Genomic DNA, 21,859 nt, shown 5'->3' with positions numbered 1-21,859 from the left:
TGTGGGCAACAGTTCATAGAGGATCATTGTACCATAGACTGGAGCAGTTGAAATATTTATCAAGATATCAGCTGGAAAATATTTCTGAACCATAACAAAGGCTTCTTTAGTATGTATGGCAGTAGTATGGACAGGATTATAATTCCAGGGAGACTCTATATGTAGGGCATAGGCTCAGCTGATACTTAATTTCTTGACTTTCCTGCCACTAATGACCTATTCCTATTCCCTTCACATTGTGTTCACTCCCAACTCACACCCTGCTCAAACTTTCATCTCATTCATAGCAGAAATATTGGAAGATGTAGGGCATAACTGTCACTAATTCTCAATATGACAGTCTCAGCTAGGATTTTCAGTTGACATCTAAGCTACTGTGAAGCTGTGAAAGGTCTCCTTGTGTCGTGTGTGGAGAGAAGTAGAGTGGGCATCTTTGATCAAGCAGGGGAGTTACTTGGAGTCCAAGTACTCAGGCAGATCTGAAGGTATCAGACAAGTGTCAGAGATCAGAGTAGTCAGGAGACTTGAAGGATTGGGCATATCCCAAATATCAAGACAGGCAAAGATTCTTAGTCTAGGGCCAGCACTTTGTAGCAGTGTTGCTAACAAGTGGAATACCAAGTGAGCATAAGCCTTGGTCAAGTCATGTTTACCCTGTGGACTCTTTGCTGGACTCCATCCAAATCTTAGGCCTGCAGATGTGCTTACAGAGGAGGAGTGATACCCACAGATGTGCCTTGATTCTGGCTGCAGCAGGGGCAAAAAGGCTAGGATTACAGGGAGGCCTCTGTACCTTTTCCAGTTCTCTTCTTTAGTGAGTGCCACATTGGCATCTACAGGAGCATTTTGAGAAGAAACTGGGTGGAAACCAGAGGGCGGTCTGCCAGAAGCTTGGAGCATCTGGATTGGCACCCTCTTGGTTTCCTGGTTTTAGGTAGATCCATTTACCAGGGTATCAGATAGAGGTGTCTCCTTTCTGAAGAAAAGATTTCAAGGTTTAAATTCCCGTTCACTTTTGTGCCTGTAGAAGTTTGCTGTCTCCTTTCCAGAATGCAGCTTTAGGGGCCATGATGTCTCATCCCTGCTGATATGAGCATGCCAACTTCAGTGTCATACACACCAAACAGAGCTGCCATTCAGCCTTCACAATCTGTGTTCAGGAAGTTAAAAAAAATTCTCAAGTTCCTTCTGACATAGACAGCTCTTCCTTTGACCTCAGTATACGAAGAGCCAGTTCCAGGAAAGAGCCAAGGTAAACATGAAGACAGTAGCGCAGAGTCACCAGTGTTCAGGAGAGGGAAGGGACAGCACAAAGGGAAACATTCACCAGGAGAGTTTGCAGAGGAACATTATTTGGTTGCCTTTGGCTCGTCTTTGTCCTGCTGTCTCAGTACTGACTGTGGCTGGTTTTCAGTGTAATAGGCCTTGCAGAATGGGAGACCACAAAGCTTTGACTACTAAGGGGATGATGGAAAGAACCAGAGAATAAAGAGTGGTGCTAGGCCGGGAGCTTTTCAAGAATTTAGGAATGGTCTACTCCTTGCCCTGCACCTCTTCTCCTCTGACAAAAAAAGCTGAATGCCCTGAGCAGCCTTATCCTGTGGTGAGATAGGTGGACCTAAGACCAGAAGAACAGGAGGCATGGACAGAATGGAGCAGATGGGAAGATGGATGTGGCTGGAGGGAAGGAATCAGCTTTGGATCTGGATTGTAGAGGCTGTCTTTAAGGATGAATCAGAGACCCCTTGGGTGCACATGTCCCTTAGTTCCCCAACTGAGTGGACAGTGGCTCTCTGGAAGGCTTGGTCACGAGTGAAATATCAGAGAATGCCTTCTCTCTCCCTGTTGGAGCAGCTGAAGGGAAGATTCCAAACTAAATACACAAACTATATCTTTTTTAAATTCCTGGGTTTTGGGACATCCCTATAGACTGATTTGGGGTTACCTGGTTGTGGGAGGAGCGCAGATGTCTAGGAGCTACAGTGGTTATTTTAAGTATGCTTGGGTTTTATTCTATTTGCTTCTATAGTTATGAGTAAAGAACAGTATGTAGTTTAACTCATGCCTGTGTGTTAACTCATGAGTCCATTATGCCATACTCCTATGATTGGAATCTTTTGAAATTTAGAAGTTGAGGGGAAGAGGGTAGAGCTTCCTACTAGGTAGGATCACCAGGAACCATAAGAGTCTAATTGCATAAACCTACACATATCACACAGAAGACAATAGTAAGACTAATACTGTTATCCATAAAATAAGCAGAGCTGGGGACGGAGGGTGTGAACCTTCTGAGAACCACAGAGAGCCTGACATTTCACTGCTATGACCCGTGGCATAGGGTAGTATGTAAGCACAGGAGTAAGCAGAGAACTCTCAGTCCATCACCATCATCAGTAAAGAGGGTCAGAACGATGGGCAGCACCACTGGCTGTGGTTAAAGGAGGGGCAGCAACATAATTCATTGCTTGAAGAGTGACTTGTTTATACAAGTTCTGCTCTCTATAGCCCTAATGAGTTTGGCCTCAGATTATAAATTTTGAACACAAATCACATTATATCACAAATACCATTCAGTGACCTGCTTTGAAATCAAGGTTATACAAACTATTTTCTTTCCAAAGGTTGAGAGAGAACTAAAAGGGGCTCTTGGTAGGGTGTGTGTGTGTGTGTGTGTGTGTGTGTGTGTGTGTGTGTGTGTGTGTGTGTGAGAGAGAGAGAGAGAGAGAGAGAGAGAGAGAGAGAGAGAGAGAGAGAGAGAGAGAGAGAGATTTGGGGTTTGTTGTTTTTTTTTTTTTACAAAGAGCCTTAAGATTTAGTTATGCAAAAACTCAAATGGCTTTATTTGGCAGTCCTTTCCAGTGAGGCAAATCATCTCCTGTCTGTCAAATCAAATCAAGTCACGTCCATCTGTCCTGTGTGACTCTTGTTCATGTTCTCCCAAAAGTTCATTATAAGTCTTGACTCATAGGGCCAAAGAAAAGGAGCAAGAAATGAGACCTAAGGCAGAACCACCTTAAAAGCAATAGGTAGAAGGTTGCACATAGGCAAATTTTGGTCTGCTGTCAAGAAAAACTTCCTAACAGCTCTCCAAAAGTAGAGAATGGGCTGCCTTATGAGAAAGAGTGGGTTCCCCCCACATTGGAGACCTTCAAATGAAGGCTATCACTTGTTAGAGAAGCCGTAGAGGGATTTTTTTTTTCAGGTGTGGATTGAACTAAATGTGCACTGAGCTCTCTTCTAACTCCAGGATTCTATGTTCCTGTGAAAGTTTTGAGAGGGCATTGCAGTAGACGGAAACCAAGCAAAAGATGAAATTATGCTATTAACTGTAATATAATCAATCAACACATTTATTAGGTACCTTCTGTGCTAGGCATTGAATCTACAAAGACAAAAATGAAATAGTCTCTGGGCTCAGGTAGCTTATATTCTGCCAGAGGAGACAAAATAAATATGAGGCAGTTTATGGAGGGTGGACCCTAGCAACTGAAGGGTTCAGGAAAGGCTTCATGAATAAAGGAGTGAATGATATGCTTCTTGAAGGAAGTGTAAGGAATTTAGTGTAAAGTCCAAGATGTATTGGAAAGAGGTGATGAAGCCCTGAACCATAATGGCAGATATATGAGTGGAATGGAGTTGGATGCAAGAGAGATTATAAGGATAGAAACAAGATTTAATAAGACCATGTTCTGTTTTGCCAATCATACTAGAATTCAAAAGTCCAGTGTAGGATAGAAGGAAAGTTTTCTTTTTTTCCCTTTTTTAAAAAATAGCATTTTATTTCTTCCAATTATATGTAAAGACAATTTTTAACATTCATTTTTTAAAATAAAAATTTTAGTTCCAAATTTTCTCCCTCTCTCCTATCCCTCCCTTCTCCTTAAGCAATTTGATATAGGTTTTATATATATAATCATATATATATATAATATATATATATATACACACTATATATTATATATAATATATATATAACATTTTTCCATATTAGTCATGTTGTAAAAGAAGAACCAGAACAAAGAGAAAAAACCCACACACAAAAAAAGTGAAAATAGTATGCATTCGGATCCATCAGTTCTTTATCTGGATGTGGATAGAATTTTCCATCATGTCAGAGTTGATCATCGCACAATGTGGCTGTTACTGTGTATAGTTCTCCTGGTTCTGCTCACTTCATTCAGCATCAGTTCATATAAATCTTTCCAAGTTTTTCTGAAATCTGCCTGCTCATCATTTCTTATAGCATAATAGTATTCCATTGCATTCATATACCACAACTTGCCCAGCCATTCCCCAGTTGGTGGGCATCCCCTCAATTTCCAGTTCTTTGCTACCACAAAAAGAGCTGCTATAAATATTTTTGTACATGTGGGTCCTTTTCCCCTTTTTATGATCTCTTTGGGATACAGACCTAGAAGTGGTATTGCTGGATCAAAGGATATGCACGGTTTGATTGCCTTTTGGGCATAGCTCCAAATTGTTCTCCAGAATGAGTGGATCAGTTCACAATTCCACCAACAGTGTATTATTAGTGTCCCAATTTTCCTACATCCTCTCCGATATTTATGATTTTCCTTTTCTGTCATATTAGCCAATCAGATAAGTATGAGGTGGTACCTCAGAGTTGTTTTAATTTGCATTTCTCTAATCAATAGTGATTCAGAGCATTTTTATATGACTATAGATAGCTTTGATTTCTTCATCTGAAAACTGGCTATTCATATCCTCTGACCATTTATCAATTAGGAAATGGCTTGTATTCTTATAAATTTGACTCAGCTCTCTATTGAGAAATAAGGCCTTTATCAGAGGCACTTGCTATAAAAAATTGTTTCCCAGCTTTCTGCTTGGAAGGAAAGTATTCTTAAAAATTATTGTCTTTAGAGTCTATAAACTTATTCTGATGATGCACCATTGCTCAAAACATATTCAGAGCTCCTCACTTAGAATTGGCTTCAGTTTTGAAGACTATGTGATCATCTTTTAGTCATACAGTTTTTAGCTAAAAATATGTCATTTGATCATCCATCTTACTTATTATCAGATGTAGATTTTGATGACTTTTGTCTGTTTCAAATAAATAAATAAAATCCCCTCTCAAAAGTCTAAGATATGATAATATCAAGGATTTTCACAAGAATATACCAGGTAGTTGTGTTTGGTTTTTTTTAGGCAGTTTTATAGGAACAATCTTAAAGCTATTTCTTAGCTGTGGCAACATTATTGGAATGAGTGTCTAATTAGCCCCCCTTGAAGGTAACAGGACTCACTTAACAGAACTTCACAGAAATCTGTGAAGTTTGGATTCAGTCGAAGGGCCACACTTGAGGACTTGTGCCCTTGAGGCTGCAGGTTCCCCACCCCTGGCTAGATATGTAAACAAGGGAGTGATCAGCATGGAGATGATGCTTGAACCTATGTGAGCTGATGAGATCACTGAGATAATATAGAGGGATGGAGCCTTGGGCCGCTCCCATGTTCAGTGAACACGACCTGGGTGAATATCCAACAGAGGAGACTTAGAAGAAACGGTCATACAGGAGGAGAATCAGGAGAAAGCAATGTCAGAAAGGAAAGAGGAGCAAATCTCCATCCACGGCAAGAGGACGTGATCGGTAATATCAAAGGCTGCAAACAGTTCAAGGATAAAGGTGGAGAAAAGTTCATTAGAGGCAATTACAAGATTAGGAACCCTTTGGAAAGAGCCATTCCAATTGGATGATGGGGTCAGAAGCCAGATTGGGGATTTATAAATCCAGTGAGAGGAGTAAAGACACCAAGTGTAGACAGGTTTCTCAAGGAGTCTAACCGCAAAAGAGAATAGAGATATTCAATTATATTGAGCAGGGATTTTCACATCAGGTGAGGGTTTTTTAAAGATGGAGGAGACATGAGTGTTTATAGGCAGTAGGGAAGCAGCCAGTAGATGAGGAGAGATTTAAGATTATTGAGAGAAAGAGGGTGAAAGTGGGGACAATCTGCTGGAGAAGAAAGAATGGGATGGAGTCAAGGGAGCATGTAGAAGAAACCGGTTTGTCTTGGCAAGGAAGTCTTCTTGTGAGACAGAGGTGAAGGAGGAGATAGTGGAGGGAGACAGCTGAGTGCTGTGAATTTGAGGAGTTCTCAATGTATGTTCTTAATTTTTCCAGTGATATTTTCAACTCAATAAACATTTATTAAGTGCCTACTATGTTGGCTGTGTTGGCTTAGAGACTGTGTTAAAGAGCTGGGGATACCTGCCCTTAAAGAGTTTATAATCTAAAGAAGATGGAGAGGGCAGGAGGATGGGGGAGGGAGATACACCAGGGGGTACCTGGCCCCGGGGGCATCACGTTCTGTGGAGTTCAAACTAAGCCAACCAAACCAAGCTGATGAAAAGTGGACAATTAACTAGAAAGTTCAGATCCTAGCTTTATATAAAGGAAATTTTGGGGTGGAGTTTAGAGCTCTGTCCTCCAGTCCAAGGGGAGAAGAGGCTGTTTGAGGTGGAAGGTGTTGGGAGTTCAGATCAAGCAGAGCTTCAGATTGAAAGTAAAATATGAGGCAGGGGATAGAGATGGGGGGAGTGGAGCTTGAGAGGTTTAGAAAAGCTGCTGGGTATGTGGTATGTGGGATAGTGAATCGATTCAGGTATAAAAGGATTGCCTTGCTGAAGGGAGGACCCAATTGGGATGTGTGTAACATAAATTTATGGTGGACCCAGTCAGTATGATTTCATGATTTTTCCCAGCTCAGTTGAACAGCATGTGACAAGCAACAAAAGTCAGAGTAATCCATGGTTAGGGTTTGGCAAGGCATGACCTTAGGATCTGCCCTTAGCCCAACTCATCGTCCCTCTGAGGTACTTGTCTCAGGTATAAATTAAATATTCAGTGGTCATCCATATGCATGACATAGTCCCAAAAAAAATAGGCTTTTTCCCTCCATATTTTTTCCTTTACAGATTATTAAATTGATTCCTTTTGAGTAATCCTGAGTCTCATTGAGGAGGCCCTGTAACATTATGAATCTTGATAAACAAAACATAATGTCATCTGAAAATGGTAGTATGTGGAAGACCCCACCATTTATTGAAACTCCCTTTCCATTTAAGCCCTTCCTTAGATACCTCCCATGATAGTGATAAACACCTTTATTGGCAAGTGGACGTCTCCCAGTTTTGTAGTTCAGTTGATAATAATCAGAGACTTTTTTAACCGAGTTAGTTCTTTGGTTGTATTTATGAAAGAGTCTTTTATTGGATAAGCCTATTACATACCCCCTGTGGTGATGAGCCATTTCAGTGTTTGCCCTATCAGCTTTTGACAGTTCTTGCTGTGCTTATATGACTTTGAGAAGAATTCCCAAAATGTGTCTTTTTTCATGGAAGAAGAAAAAGGAAGTCTGCCGAACAAGTTCTGAAGACTGTTGTCTGTCTGTCAATTAATACCTTTTAATGAATGAGTGAATACTGAAGTTAAAAGGGAGTTAGACTGGTTATATTTTCCAAGAAAATGTCTTTCTATGGACTCTATATATAGAATTAGAATAAACAGACAAATCCACAACCAGATTCATGACAGGGAGAACTCTCAAATACTCAAATGGATTTGGTAATCCCATCAATGCTGGTGTTCCCCTCAAGAATTACAGGTCACCGATCATCCATCCAGGCCCATTCTGAATGACTCTTGTCCATATCCCAGCAGAAATTTATACTGGGGTGATGGGGAAGGAAAGAGGCCACCCAGAGTGTAAGAAGCCTCTATGCTTTCTCCTCGGGAGAACGTGGTGCCAGTGCATTGCCCCACTTGCCAGCCTGTCATCCTTCATGCTTGCCCTGCGACGGATGATAGTGGAAGGAGCACTTAAGGTATTTGGAGAAGGTAGATCTGAGTTCAGGTTCCAGCTCTGATACTCACTAGCCAGCGATTTGGGACCATCAGCTACCTTTTCTGGTCCTCAAACAAGCGCAAGTATTTATTAAGTATTAATTAATTTATTATTGACCTACTAGATTCCTGACACTGCTAGACGCTGGGGACATAAGGATAAGGAATGAAATAATCCTCATTTGCAAAGAGTTGACATTTGAATGTGGGAGACCACAAAGCCTCAGTGTCCTAAAACAAGAGTGTTGGACTAGAGGGATGAGCCCTAAAGTTCCTAGCAGCTCTTACTCTTATAATCTCATTATAAATATGCTTCTTCAAATATCTGTGTGGTCATTCTCTCCACAGATGTAATTTTCGATACCTGCATATCCCGTTTACAGATGTTATAGGTAACCCTATAAATCAAACCAGAACTAGGCTAGCCAAACGAGGCAGTGTTTTTAATAAGGTTTTGTGCGTACACAAGGCATCCTCATTCAAAGGGCTTCCGTCCTCATGCTTTTTTCATCCCCTTTCTTTGCTCAGTTGCTGTGCCTTTCTCTTGACAGGTCATCTACAGAGCTCTGTCCCCACCACATTCTGCTGAGGATCCATACAGTGCCAAAGCCCGGGAACAGCTAAAGATCACCAACCTCCGTGTGCAGCTGCTGAAGCGCCAGCCTTGTCCCTGCCAGGGCAACGACCTAAACGCAAAGCCCCAGCATTTCACACACTATGCCATTTATGATTTCATCGTCAAGGGCAGCTGCTTCTGTAATGGCCACAGATCGCTGTGGGCCTGCTGAGGGCTTCCGACCTGTCCAAGTGGCTGGAGCCTTCCAAGTGGTAGGTATGCTGGGGCCTCCAGGGTCACCTTGCACGTCGGGCGCACGCACTTCTTGTCAACTTGTTGCTGTCTTGGGGGTTCTCATTTCTTCTCCGATTCCTCAGCTGATTTCTCCCTCCCCAAACCTTCACTAATAGGGGTGTTAATTGGGCTGTTAAATAAGTAAAAGAAAAATGTCTTCAGTTCAACATTTAGGCCAGGTAAGCCTCACAATTGAACTCTTTTCTCTTTAGAATGCATGTAAAAGTAGAGTCTCAAAATGTCAAGTTTAGGAATCATGGTCCACAGACAAAAAAGAAAAAAGATGACTAATGACATGCTTACAAAGAAGAATGCAAGCTAATCAGCAGTTAAAAATCCCCGTCTCTTGGGGCAGCTAGGTGGCACAGTGGACTAAGCACTGGCCTTGGAGTTAGGAGGACCTGAGTTCAAATGTGACCTCAGACACTTGACACTAGCTGTGTGACCCTGGGCAAGTCACTTAACCCCATTGCCTAGCCAAAAAAAAAAAAGAAAGAAAGGGGAAAAAAATCTCTGTCTCTCTTGAAAAGGAGAGAATACCTTTGTTAGATAGATCTTAAAAGTCATTAATGAGACCTGCAACTTCAACTAAATTTTCAACACGATGTGCTCCCAGTGCAGATTAACATAACTAATAAGCTTATTAATAATACTAATTGCTTTAAAAATCGTTTTTAAGTTCAGGAAGCAGCTTGGTATAGTGAAAAGCTTATTGGATTTGGAGTCAAAGGGCCCGAGTTCAAATCCCAGTTTAGCTCCTTAATATTTGTGTGACATTGGGAAAGTCACCAACCTCTCTGGGCCTCAGTTCCTCATCCGTAAAACCAAAAGATTGTTTTAAATGGCTTCTGAGGTCCCTTCCAGCTCTGAGCCTATGACGATGACTTCTACAGTACATCAGGCCCTTAGATAAAGTAAGTAATGTCTCCTGCATTTTGCCTAAGGTGTAGCTTTGAAAAATAAAGTAGTTTGCCCAAAGCTATATAGCTAGTAAATGGTAGGTCTGGATTCACATCCAGATCTAATGTACTTTTCACCATACCATACTGCTGTTCTTGAATTATGTTCAGAGTAAGAACAAGGAGGCTCGACAGGTCAACTCAAGTAAACGTTTATTAATGGCTATTAGGTAAGCATCTACAATACAGACCAATGGCTTTGATTCTCTATCTCCAATAAATCCTCAATTGTTAAGCTTGTGGTTTCTGAACCCTTAGGTAAGGAAGCAGCGTTTGCTGGTGTCCAATAGGGAATCCAGAACAAGGGAGGCAGTTGTCTTGCTGTTCCCTGCCTGGGTCAGACCCCATTTGGAATGTTAGGCTCCAGCCTGGAGGGAAGGAACTGGGAAGTTTCACCAGGAGCAGATACAGGGAATTGGGAAAGGGGGGAGACTCATCCTGCTTGGACACAGAAGGCAAAGCTAAGAGCTATGAAAGAAAATGACAGGGACACCTGAGTCAGAGCAGGGAAAATGAGACAGACCAAGAGGCCAAAGCTTGGCCTCCTTGCAGAGCCCCCTTCCGCACTACCTGGGTTGCTTTTTATCCCTATCTCAGGAGCTCGTAGCTCTTTTCTTCCTGAATTGTAAAGACATGGCATTAAATTTGGGAAGGGTTACATCTTGTTTCATGTAAAAAGTTTTTATTCTGTTGATGGCCTAACTGGGCAAAATTGCATACTGAAAAATTATGTTAAATTGCTTTAATATGGGTGCAGCCAGCAATGGAAAGGCATACTGAAGCCACTTTTATTAAAACAGAAATTACAAAAATACACCCACTCATGTGCAGTTGTGGACCCTATTATGAGTACATGGATAATTTGCTGCAACAAATTAACTAGATTTATAAATTGTGCCTGTAGAATAGAAAGGTGGCCTTTTAAGAAACATTACTATTCTGAAGTCCAGCTTGAGATTAAAATGGAGAATGGTTATGGGGACCATGTTTTAGAATTGAGTCATTTACTTGATTCATCACAACTTTTTTCTGGACTACATGCTGTAGTGGTTGATGATGGAACATATAGTCCCCAAACTAGCTAACGTTTCTCAGCACCTTTCCCATCTCTGTGAAAATGCTTTAGGTGAGTGATGAAGACCTCAGTATAAAAGATTAGAGGCAACAGAAAATAAATTGTAATTAAGAGAAACCTGAAGGCCAGGCAAAGCCACTCAGGGACCTCCAGGGCATCTCTATTGAGCCATATTTCCCCCCTGACTCCCCACAGTTTCCCCAGGTCTACTCCATTACCTCCTCTGTACCATGCTCTTTAGCCATACCACATCTGTTCCCTGATTCTCTCCCTCCTGAGACGCTTCAAATCAAGGATGATACTTGACGTGTCTTGTACACAGCAAGCACTTAATAAATGCTTGGTGACTGACTGACCTGCTTATAAGACTAGTTGATTTGTGACAGGGAAATTTTATACAGTGAGTTCAGTCCATTCGTGTCACAGAAATCGTGTGAGATCTGAGATCTTAAGTTTGTCTTTCTGCAGCTATGGTGAATTGATTCTAGTTTCTTTCCCTTTTCCAACAACTACAAAGTATACCAGCTGTTGGATAATCGATGTTAATAAGAAGGAATATGGAATGTTTCATTAAAGCACGAACAGTGGGCCAGTGGCAGAAAGCTTTAGAATAACCACAGAGAAGTGTTTAAAAGTGCTTAGCTACTTTAGGATGGAGCAGGCTCATTGTGAACATAAGTTAATAATAAAAGAATATTAATATTTTGACCGATGCACTAGAAGTCCAAGGGTAAACTGAGAATTAGGGCGCCATGTCATGGGACTGAATGAAAATGTTGCTGTAGCTGCCCAGCTGTGTGATGACTGGCATAAAAATCTCTCATACAAACTGAGAACAAGTCTGCCCACTGACTAAAACAGAATTTCTCTGTTATTTTTGCCTGAACAGTGTCATGTTTATATAAACTGAAAAAGATTTTAATTTTATGTTTGTCAGTTCCATTTTTCACTTCCCTAATGAATTATCATTAATTGATAATAATTTAGTAAATAAATCAAAATGATAGTTTTTTATACATATTGTACCAAAATACGGTACAAAAATTGTAGTGAAATATTCAAAGTACTGGTGAAGAACTTTGATGAAAGAGCCAGAAATTTTGAAAACCTATAAATATATATATAAGTCTAAATGTGTGTATATATACATACACACACACACACACACACACACAGAGTGTCAGGATTTATAATTTTTCTTTTAAAGTAATTAAATTATGTAACTTATAAATATGGAGACAAACATGTACAAATCATTTCCAATTTTTTTCACCACAGAAAAGCACTGACTGTAATTATTATACAGTAGATAAACATCTGAAAAAAAAAGATTCTTCTTCTTGCTCCCAGAAGTCTAGGAGCATTCAGCAGCTTCATATGGTGGTATGATTAATACAGGCATTGGAATTAATACTCAGAAGTTGGCAAACATGGTTTTCATCCCTCCTCTGTTTCTTAGCTTGACCTCTAATGAAGCAGCCTAAAGGCAAATAAGAAAGAGTACCCTTCACAAAGTAAATCATTGAAAGTTGAGCATCTCTTTCTGTGCCCATCACCCGCGATGGATGCCCCTGATGTGCTTTATAGGAAATTAACTAGTGGGATTTCCAGGGCCACCATTCTTTGATCTAGCCTCAACAAGATTTTAATTTGGGATGAAAGCTGTCTTACAAACCGCAGTCGTTTCAGTTGCTACTCTGTGATCTGGGACAGCGTGTCACCACATTGTGTCAGTGCAGAGATGTCATTGGAGACAGCACTAGCCAGAGAGGGAATGGAGAGATAGGAGTTCTGGTCCCACATCTGCCCTATGGGCTCTTGAACAAATCACTTCACTTATAAAAGAAGTGGTAGGAGTAGATGATCCCTAAGCTTCTCCTACCTCTAAAGTTCTCTGACTTTAGTGGTACAATATTAAACAGAGAATGACCTATTCTATTTAATGATGGTCAGCCATTCCTCTGAGCCCTACTCTCCATCCATTTCAGGGTTGTAATCTTACTCTACAAATGCTGTCCTGTTATTTGACCACTGGAGAGTTAACCATGCCCATCAAATTGTAAAGAATGTTAATTCTACTTACTTTATGACTTTTGTCCCATCCAGTACAAGGAAAGCCTAATAAAATAAGTTAATGACTTTCTGTTCAATATTTTATTGCCACACGTCCTTAGGGGTCTACTATGTTTTCTAGAGTCTAGAGTGTGCTTGTATCATGACACAAATTGCCTGAAATTATTCTTCATTTAAGGTCTGGAGAATAGGGTTACAGAAATTGCATTGTTATTTTCCACATTACACATGAATTCACAGCAGAGCTGTTTTCAAGGAGTGACCTTGGTACACTTAAGTGTTTCTTTATAGGCCTTTAATTGTATAATCAAGAGGCTAAGAAATAAATGACCCGAAAGCCAAACCACTAAAGGCATTAGCAGTTGAAGATCAATTGTGGTGAGGTATCTTTCAAGGTAAAATGGAAGTCAGTATTAGAATAATCTTTTAATAAGCAATGGTATATGTTGGCATTAGGGCAAATTGTAGCCAAGACCTACAATTTCCAATTCTTGCAAAACTAGGAAGGGACAACTGAAATATTTTGTTTTCTTGTGTCTCCTAAAAATAAATTTTGCTCTTTAAACTGGAGGATGCATCAGGTAGGTGTAAAACCAAAGGCAGTTTTCTCTCTCTCTCCCTCTCCCTCTCCAAATCTTATCTTAAAAAACAAAACCTCATAGAATCTGAATCACTAAAAGAAAAGACCTACTAATATCTTAGTTTAGGCCCTGATAACCACCAGCCTGAATATTAGAAGTCTCCTAACTAGTCTCTTTGTCTCCCTCCCACTTCTTCTGTCCACCGTGTCTTTGTAACAGCTACCAAAGCAACTTCAGGTACAAATCTGACTTTGCCACTCCTCGGCCAAAAAGCAAAGCAAATGTAAACAAAACTTTAGAGGCATTCTTTCCCTGAGGCCTGTAGGGCATAATATGAACTCCTTAGCCAAGTATGAAAGACCTTTCCTACTCTGGTTCCATCCCCTCTAGACTTATTTCCAGTGACTCCCCCTCATGCACTCTATAATCTAGCCACACTGAATAACTAGCTGTTTCTGGATTTCAAAAATTTATTTCCCATCTCTGTGTTTTGCATAGGCCGTTTCCCATGCGTAGAGTGCTTTCCCTTCTCAGTTCCACTCCCTTCAGGGTTCAGCTCAGGTACCACTTCTTTACAGAGCCTACTCTATTTCTCCCTCTACAAGTGTTCTCTCATCAAATATTAATAGAGCACTTTATCTGGATCTCTTCTTTGACCCCATTGCTCCCTTCCTGCCTTACGTTTAGATGTACACAGGACGCATTTCCCTTGGTACAATATAACTCCTTGACCACAGGGACTATTTCATCCCCAGGCCCAAGAACGGTGCCTTGTACATAGCTTAGTGTTAATCACCTTGAATAGAACTGGAGATCTGATTTGTCATTCACAACCCAGGTGCCATCCTGGTATAATATTTCATTTGTTTCTTGCCAAGTTTGCAAAAACAGAAGCTCTTTTGGCTTGAATGGTCTCAGCTGCAGTTTGTTCTAATGATAATTATATTACAACCAATAAACATTTAGGAGAAGAGAATGCTCTAAATTGAGTCTGTATTCCTCTTGTTAAGTTCTTATTAGAAGTGGAGAGTACCTGACCACTGTATAGTAACCCTTCTTTAAACTGTTTACAAGTCTTTTTATCCTTCTTAAAAGGTCCAAAGCTGGTCCTTGTTCTCTACTAAGCACCTAGCAAGCACACAGTATAGTGAGCTATTACTTCATGTTTTTTCATGCCAAACTCCTATTCATATACTCCCGAATCACGTTCCCCTTTTCAATAATATTACTGCATTTTTCTGATCATTGTTCAATGTCTACCTTCTTTATCATTTCACAAAATCTATCCTCTACCACTTATACTGGCACAGTAAACTTGTAAGTATATGAAATTATCTTGGCAGTATTAGAAAGCACAAAGTCTGTTTTGGTATTTAGGCTCTTTGTAATGATATATTTATCAGTGTAAATACTTTAGTGAAATAAAAATGTGTCTGTTGCTGGGATAAGAAGGAACTGTACTATCTTGGGTTAAATCATAAATAGAAACATTATTAAAATGTAGGCAAAGTAATAGGTAAAGCAGTCTGGCATCTTTCCTGCTTCCTCAGTGAAGGAAAACACTTTTCCAAATCAAAGCATAGTCTCAAGGACAAAAAGGAAAGCATGTTTTTCACCTAAACCATTTCGTCTTACAAGGTGATTTGTTAGAAATAACAAATCAGTGACCATTTGATTGGTAAGTTTGTGTCGTTGATAAAAATTAACTTCTAGGCTCCTCAAAGATGTTTGTTTAATGAAGCTCTATGTGTTTTAAAACAGTCATATAGTGCTGATAACTTCAGGGTGGCTTACCCTATTAAATTTTCATCAAGTAAATTTTCTGCATGTGTACTTATGAAGCATATAGTATTATATGGATCAAATAGCATTTATCAGACCTCAACTTTTCTATGAGAAAATATCAGTCAGGTCTCTGACACAGCTGAGGGGCCACACTCTCTGTATCACTGAAAGGAATGTTGTTTCTCAGATAAGTCACTAGAGCAATCTTTCAATCTGAAGAGACAGCACTAGAGATCCTGGTTGGTCCCCAGTGTTTTTGTGAAATCAGTTCCTTGTCTAACCTGGCCCCATCCTTGGTTAAGGCTCAGGACTTAGAACTTAAGAGAGTCTCCTCAGGTGCTAGCCAAGGTATCTAGCTGTAGAACTAGCTAACTATTAATAGATCCATGGAAGGGCAGGAACTAAGGCTTTTCCATAATGAGCAATTGACGTTGGATCAGTCATAGCAGCCCAAAAGATCACAGGACTAGAGATGGAAAAGGACTGGGAGGTCACCTAGTGTCTGACCCCCTGATTTTACCCTTTAGAGACAATTTATAGATCAGGAAACCTGAGCTCAGAGAGGTTAAGTAACTCTTCAAGGCCATACAGTTAGTACAACACTGAAGGATTTGGGAGGCTCAGGAGCTGTTTTCATCTCTACTTCCAAGGGAAAATATTGACTTATGGAGAAAAAGGAGGATATGCGAAATGAACAGCTGGCCGTATAGAAGGTGTCAAAAAACAGGATTTGGTTTTCTTGATCATGGCTTAGAATATCAGAATTATGGACTGTCATTCTAAATGTCTGACACAAAATAGCTCTTAGCTAAAACAGAGCATATCTTATGAGCGCTGAGGAAAAAATAAGTTTGGCCTGAGTCTTGGCCACCTCATCAAGAGGATCTTAAACTATAAGTGAAGGAGAAAGGAGAGAAATACCCCAATAAAACTGTAAAGTCAAGCATGGAGGATGTCAGTGTGACCAAGAAGTAAGACTAACAATGGAGAAGGTGCTCAGTAACAGAGAAAGAAATAATGTTGAAGAGGGTGAGAAATACCCCCATCCTTGGGTAAAGCCAAAGTGCTGAGCATGGGTAACACAACGAACTTAAAACTTTAATTAAAGGACATAGATAATGCTGCACGGGCGTCATTGAGATTTGTTGTGATGGAACTCATTACTGGAATGTGGCAATGGGTATATGCACCTCCTTGTTCAAAAGAGGTGGGTGCTAGTAAGGAGTAGCACTTTGGAAATAAGAGTTTTAGAAACATAATGTGCAAAGGTTAGGGTCTGGGAAAGGAGGACATATGGCTTAACAGCAGTTCATTGTTAAGAAAAAAAACTTAGTGGAGTTTAGTGACTGAAAATTTAATATAATGTGGCTGCCCAAAGAGCCAATGCAGTGCTTCTCTGTATTAATAGAAGTATAACATTCTGAATAGTCCCTCCATCTTCTGCACTGCTCAGACCGCGTCTAGAATGGGGGCCATCTCCAGTCATCCTGATCTGTATTTTACCACTAGACCCAAATGACTACAGAGGAGAGAATGAGGCTGGTGACTTTGAATCTAATCTAATTCACTTGCAAGTCATGGCATCATCTTCCTGATATTATGGTCCTCCTCAAGGAGAAAGGACAAATAACAACAACATCTAGAATATTGTGTTCAGTTCTGGGCACTAATTAAGAGGGGCATTGATAAACTCAGGCACATCCAGAGGAGGGTGACCAGGATCACAAGGGAACTCAAAACCATGCCATGTCGTGAGAGAAACAATTGAGTGAAATGGAGATAATTAGCCGGGAGGAGAAAAGACTTGAACAAGACATAATAGCTGTCTTCAAGTATTTGAAGGACTACCACATGGAGGAGAGATTACACATGTTCTATGTGACCCAGAGGACAGAACTGTAAGCAAGTGGATGGAAGTTACAGGGAGTTCAGTTTTGACTCAACATAAGGAAGAACTTTCTAACCGTTAGAGATATTAAAAAATGGAATGCGCTGCCTTGTTCAGATAGTGATTTCCCCATCAGTAAAAGCATTCAAGCAGAGCTAGACGTCCCACTTATTGTGAAATGGATTCTATCATTGAGTAAAAGGGTGATTAGACAGCCTTAAGGGATTCTTAAAACTTTAAGATTCAGTGATTCCCCTTGTAACAATTTTAAATAATGGGCATACTTTAAATATATCCCATATCACTATATGCCTAGATATTTTGACTAGCCAATTAATGGTTGGTACAACACAAAACATTTTAAACCTCACAGATGCAAAGTAGAGAATTAAGGCTAATTAGATAATTCAGGCAAAAATAAACCTGTTACTGATAGGAGAATGGAATTTCCTTTGTTAGTCTTTTCTATGTAACTTGAATTCAGTAGATGATGATGAATCAGTCTCTTATCTCTACTCCTGTGCAACCAGTGCATATTTCATTTTTCATGCGTAAATAGGCTACATGTTAACTTTGCCAAAATATAGTATTTTTATGTTTACTAGTATTGAAATCAGACTCTATGACATGGAATTTGTCAAGAATTCAGTTTTATCATCATCATCAGTTATAAATAAGCATTTATTAAATACCTATGTGCTTTTCAAGTCCCTGTTACTAAGTCTCTTCAAGACCACTAATCTAAGTGCTTAGGGGTACAAAGAAAGGCAAAAGTAGTCCCTTTCCTCAAGGAGCTTACATTCTAATGAAGGAGCCAACATGCAAATAAGTATGGACATAGAAAATATGCAACACAAAAATGCGATGTATAACAACATGTTGATCACATGCTTATAGCACTAAGTGGTTACAGTATAGAACAGTGAGTAAATTACCTCCATTTCATATTCCTCATAAGGAGGGCCAGAGGGTATGTAGGTATCCTTTTTTAGTTACACTTCCTTATTTCCATAAGCATTTATTTTAAATATCCGTCTAACAAAAATGGTTTCCACAAATATGAAGGATTTTTTGTTGTAAGATTCTTTAATATTCCAAATAATTTGTGGTTGTATTCCAGATGACAAATCCTTTATTGTCCTTTTATTAATATTATAAGCATTAATCATGAGGCAATCAATTAACAATTTTTTATTAAGTATTTACTGTGTGACAGACAATGTGCCAGGTGCTAGAAATACAAATAAAATGAATGGAAGAGACAACATACATGCATATATATGACATATTTATATGAAGACAATAAATGCAGAGTAGTTAAATATAAGTTGGATTGAGAGGAAGAAACAAGGTGTTGAGGGAATCAGGAAAGGTTTCATGGTAACATGTGGCATATGAACAGTGTCTTGAAGGAAGAGAGGGATTCTATGAGGTGGAGATTCCAGACATAGAGGAAAGCCAATCCAAAGGCAGAAAAATGCAGTGCTGTGTGTAAGGGACAGAGAGAAGGACAGTTTGGCTGAATTGCAGAATGAATATGGGAGAGGCTAGAAATGAGAATAGAAACAGAGATTGGGACCAGGTTGTTAGAGACTTGAAAAGTTGAAACACAAGAGTTTACATTTTATTCTAGAGGCAATAGGAAGCCCTTGGAGTTAATTTAATTAGGGGGAGTGAAATGGTCAAATCTTTGCTTAAGGAAAGTTACTTAACAGCAGTGTGAGCATGGCCTGGAGCGGTGAGAGATTTGAGGCAGAGACCAAATTAAGAGGCTGTTGCAGTAATATAGATCCTAAACTAAAGTGTCTGCTGTGTTAGTAGAGGGAAAAGGAGGTATGTAAAAGATATTGTGAAGGAAAAATGGTAAGAGTTGGCACTTGTTTAGATACGTGAGGTGGGAGAGAGTGAGGAGTCAAAGATAATACTAAGGTTATAAACCTGGGAACCTAGAAGAATGGTCATGCCTTTGACAAAAATAGTAAGATTTGAAGGAAGGGTGGGTTTGTAGGGAAAGTTTATCTGTTTCGGACATGATGAGTTTGAAACATCTCTAGGGCAAAAGATAAAATTCCTGGAAGAAAGAATTGGAAGGAGAATAAATAGCTTAAAAGAGAAAGTGGCCAACCTTATCCAAGAAATGGATAGAAAACTAGAATAGACCAAACAGAAATGAATGATTCCATGAGACAATAAGAAATATTAGAGCAAAGTCAAAAGATGGAAAAAGAGGGGAAAAAGTGTAAGATATCCATCAAAAATAACTGACAAGGAAACAGGTCAAAGAGAGGTAATTTAATAATCACTGGACCCCTTGAAAACCATGATTAAAAACTCTGGACGCTATATTTCAAGAAATCACAAACCAAAGGGCAACTGAAAATAGAAAGAAATAATCAATTCCCTACTGGAAAACAAACTAAAAATGATAGCTCTTAGAATGTGATATTACAAAAATCAACTGTAGCTTGCCCTGCCAAGCTGAAGAAAGGGGGGATGGCTCTTTAAGGAAATAGAGGGCTTTCAGGAAAAGAGCAGACCTGAATAGGAATTTTGAAATACAGATACAAGAATCCTGAGAAACTAGAAAGGTCAATTGGAAGAAACTGTATGATGATGTAGTGCTAACATTCTAATGGGGGAAAATAAGCAAGTGTCCCTTCAAGTATCTCCAAAGTATATTGAGTTAAATAAGAAAAAGAGGACCAAAGGATAGATTGAAGTTTTTAAGAGGGGGAATAGAAGAGACAGTAAGAAGAATATACTAATGTTAAAAGAGAAAGAAGGGGTAGGGGTGGAACTTGTTATTTCTATTAACTGGGATGTATGAGAAAAGTATAGTAAGATGAAGAAAGGGGTTTTGGAAGCAGGCATTAGATGAGTTTCCCTCTAATCTGAACCAGACACACACACACACACACACACACACACACACACACACACACACACTCAAATTCAAAACAGGGATACAAGTGGGGATGTGGGTGGAGCAGTTTTGATAGGAAGGATAATAGTATGAGAGAATGTCCACAAGCAGAACAAACTTCCTGATCCTACAGAAGGAATTAAAAGGGGAAGGTAGGGGGGGAAAGGCAAAGAAATAGAATCTAAAAGAGTGCCCTTCAGTTGGGGAATGGTTAAACAAATTTTTATGTATGGATATAATGGAATATTGTTGTTCCATAAGAAATTATGAAAAGAGGCAGTGTTAGAGGCTTTTAGCTAGTATGAATTCATGCAATGAAGTGGGCAGAACCAGAATAATTTGTGCAAGAGCAAACAGTATTGTGAAGAAAAACGACTTTTAAAGATTTAAGAACTCTCATCAAAGCAGTGAACCATGTCACCAGAATGTCTATGATAAATCATGTTACCTGGTGGACTCAGGATGCAGAAAAGAGACATGCAATTTTGAAAATGGTCATTATGTGGATTCATTTTGCATGACTATGCTTATTACAATTTTTTTTTCTTTTCTCTCAGTTTTTAATTTGAGGATGGTAGTAGGGAAGAAGGAAGGAATTTAGCAATGAGGATACCAAAAAAATGGACCACTGAGACCATTTTCTAAATGCACCAAAAAAGAACAGAAGGAAATTCAGAAGGAAGTACAGATAAGTGAGAAAGTTTTGAAAGTAACATGTAGAATTTGTTGCATACTTTAAAAAAAGAATGAATGAAATGGAGATTTGTGGTTTCATGTACAATCCTCTTTTATGTACTTTTTTGGTATTAAAGTTAAAAAATTCAGTGAAAATGGCCAACAGTGTCAGATGCAGGAGAGATGCCAAGGAGAATGAAAGCTGAGAAAAGATCATCATATTTGGCAATCAATTAAGAGATCATTGGAAGGTTTGGAAAGAGCAGTTTCAGTTGAATCATGAAGTTGAACAACATTGAAAAGGATTTGAAGAGTGAATGAGGGGAGAATAAGTGAAGGCAGTAGTAAATTTAGACAACTTTTCTAGGAGTTCGTGTGAGAAAGGAAGTAGAGATATAGACTGGAGCTCAAGGGAATATTAAGGCCTAGTGAATGTTTTTTAAGAATGGGGGAGACTTGGGAATGTTTGAATGAAAGAATCAGTATACCTCCAAATTTCTTAATGGGAAAGAAAGGATAGATAGAAAGATAGATAGATATAGACAAAATATATAAAATGTATGTGCATACGTATGTAATTATGTATGTGTATTATACATGTATGTATTATGAGTATGTGTATATGTAGTGTGCCTTGTGGGATTTTCAAAGTGTTTGTCTTATCTCATAAATCCTGAAAAAGTTTGATCCTTTTAGAAGTCTGCACTGTTAAGATTACATGACACATAACCTTTGGAGGCACATATAAGTTATTGCTGTATTGGTCATTATGGCAAGCCTTTGTGACATACCCAAAACTTAACTGCCCTCATGAACCGTGAGAATAAGGACAAAATTGAGATGATTAGTCATATTCCTAAAAATGTGGTGTAAAACAGAATAGTGACTCAGATGGCAACAGATGAGTATCTTGCATCTTGTTTGTCAATCTAAAACCTTCCTAAAAGTTGGCAAGCAACTAAGAATTTTCCAGAATGAGCATTTTATTTTCAAAGTCCAGTGCCTGAATTTACTATGTAAAAACAAATACTTTGGGGATGACAGAAGATAAGAAAATGACTTTTTTTTAAAAAGAACCTTAAATGCGTCTACTTGCAGAGCTTCACATATATCTTTATGGTGACGTAAATGTGGAAAGTACTTTGTAACTGCAAAACATTATATAAATGTAAACTATCA

The 21,859-nt window shown here is 39.2% G+C and overlaps 1 protein-coding gene across 1 annotated transcript in view; it reads left to right on the top strand.

Moving 5' to 3' along the window:
• Window positions 1-21,859, top strand: part of NTN4 (netrin 4) — a 149,250-nt gene that overhangs the window by 48,768 nt on the left and 78,623 nt on the right. The window contains 2 exon segments of the mRNA XM_021006486.2: window positions 8,423-8,637; window positions 8,639-8,699. Of these exon segments, the coding sequence (XP_020862145.1) occupies window positions 8,423-8,637; window positions 8,639-8,699 (276 nt within the window).

This window comes from Phascolarctos cinereus, unplaced genomic scaffold, assembly GCF_003287225.1.
Source record: "Phascolarctos cinereus isolate Bilbo 61053 unplaced genomic scaffold, phaCin_HiC Scaffold_1;HRSCAF=81, whole genome shotgun sequence".
NCBI lineage: Eukaryota > Metazoa > Chordata > Mammalia > Diprotodontia > Phascolarctidae > Phascolarctos > Phascolarctos cinereus.
The sequence above is the reverse complement of the archived record's forward strand: the minus strand, read 5'-3'. Positions and strand labels throughout refer to the sequence as shown.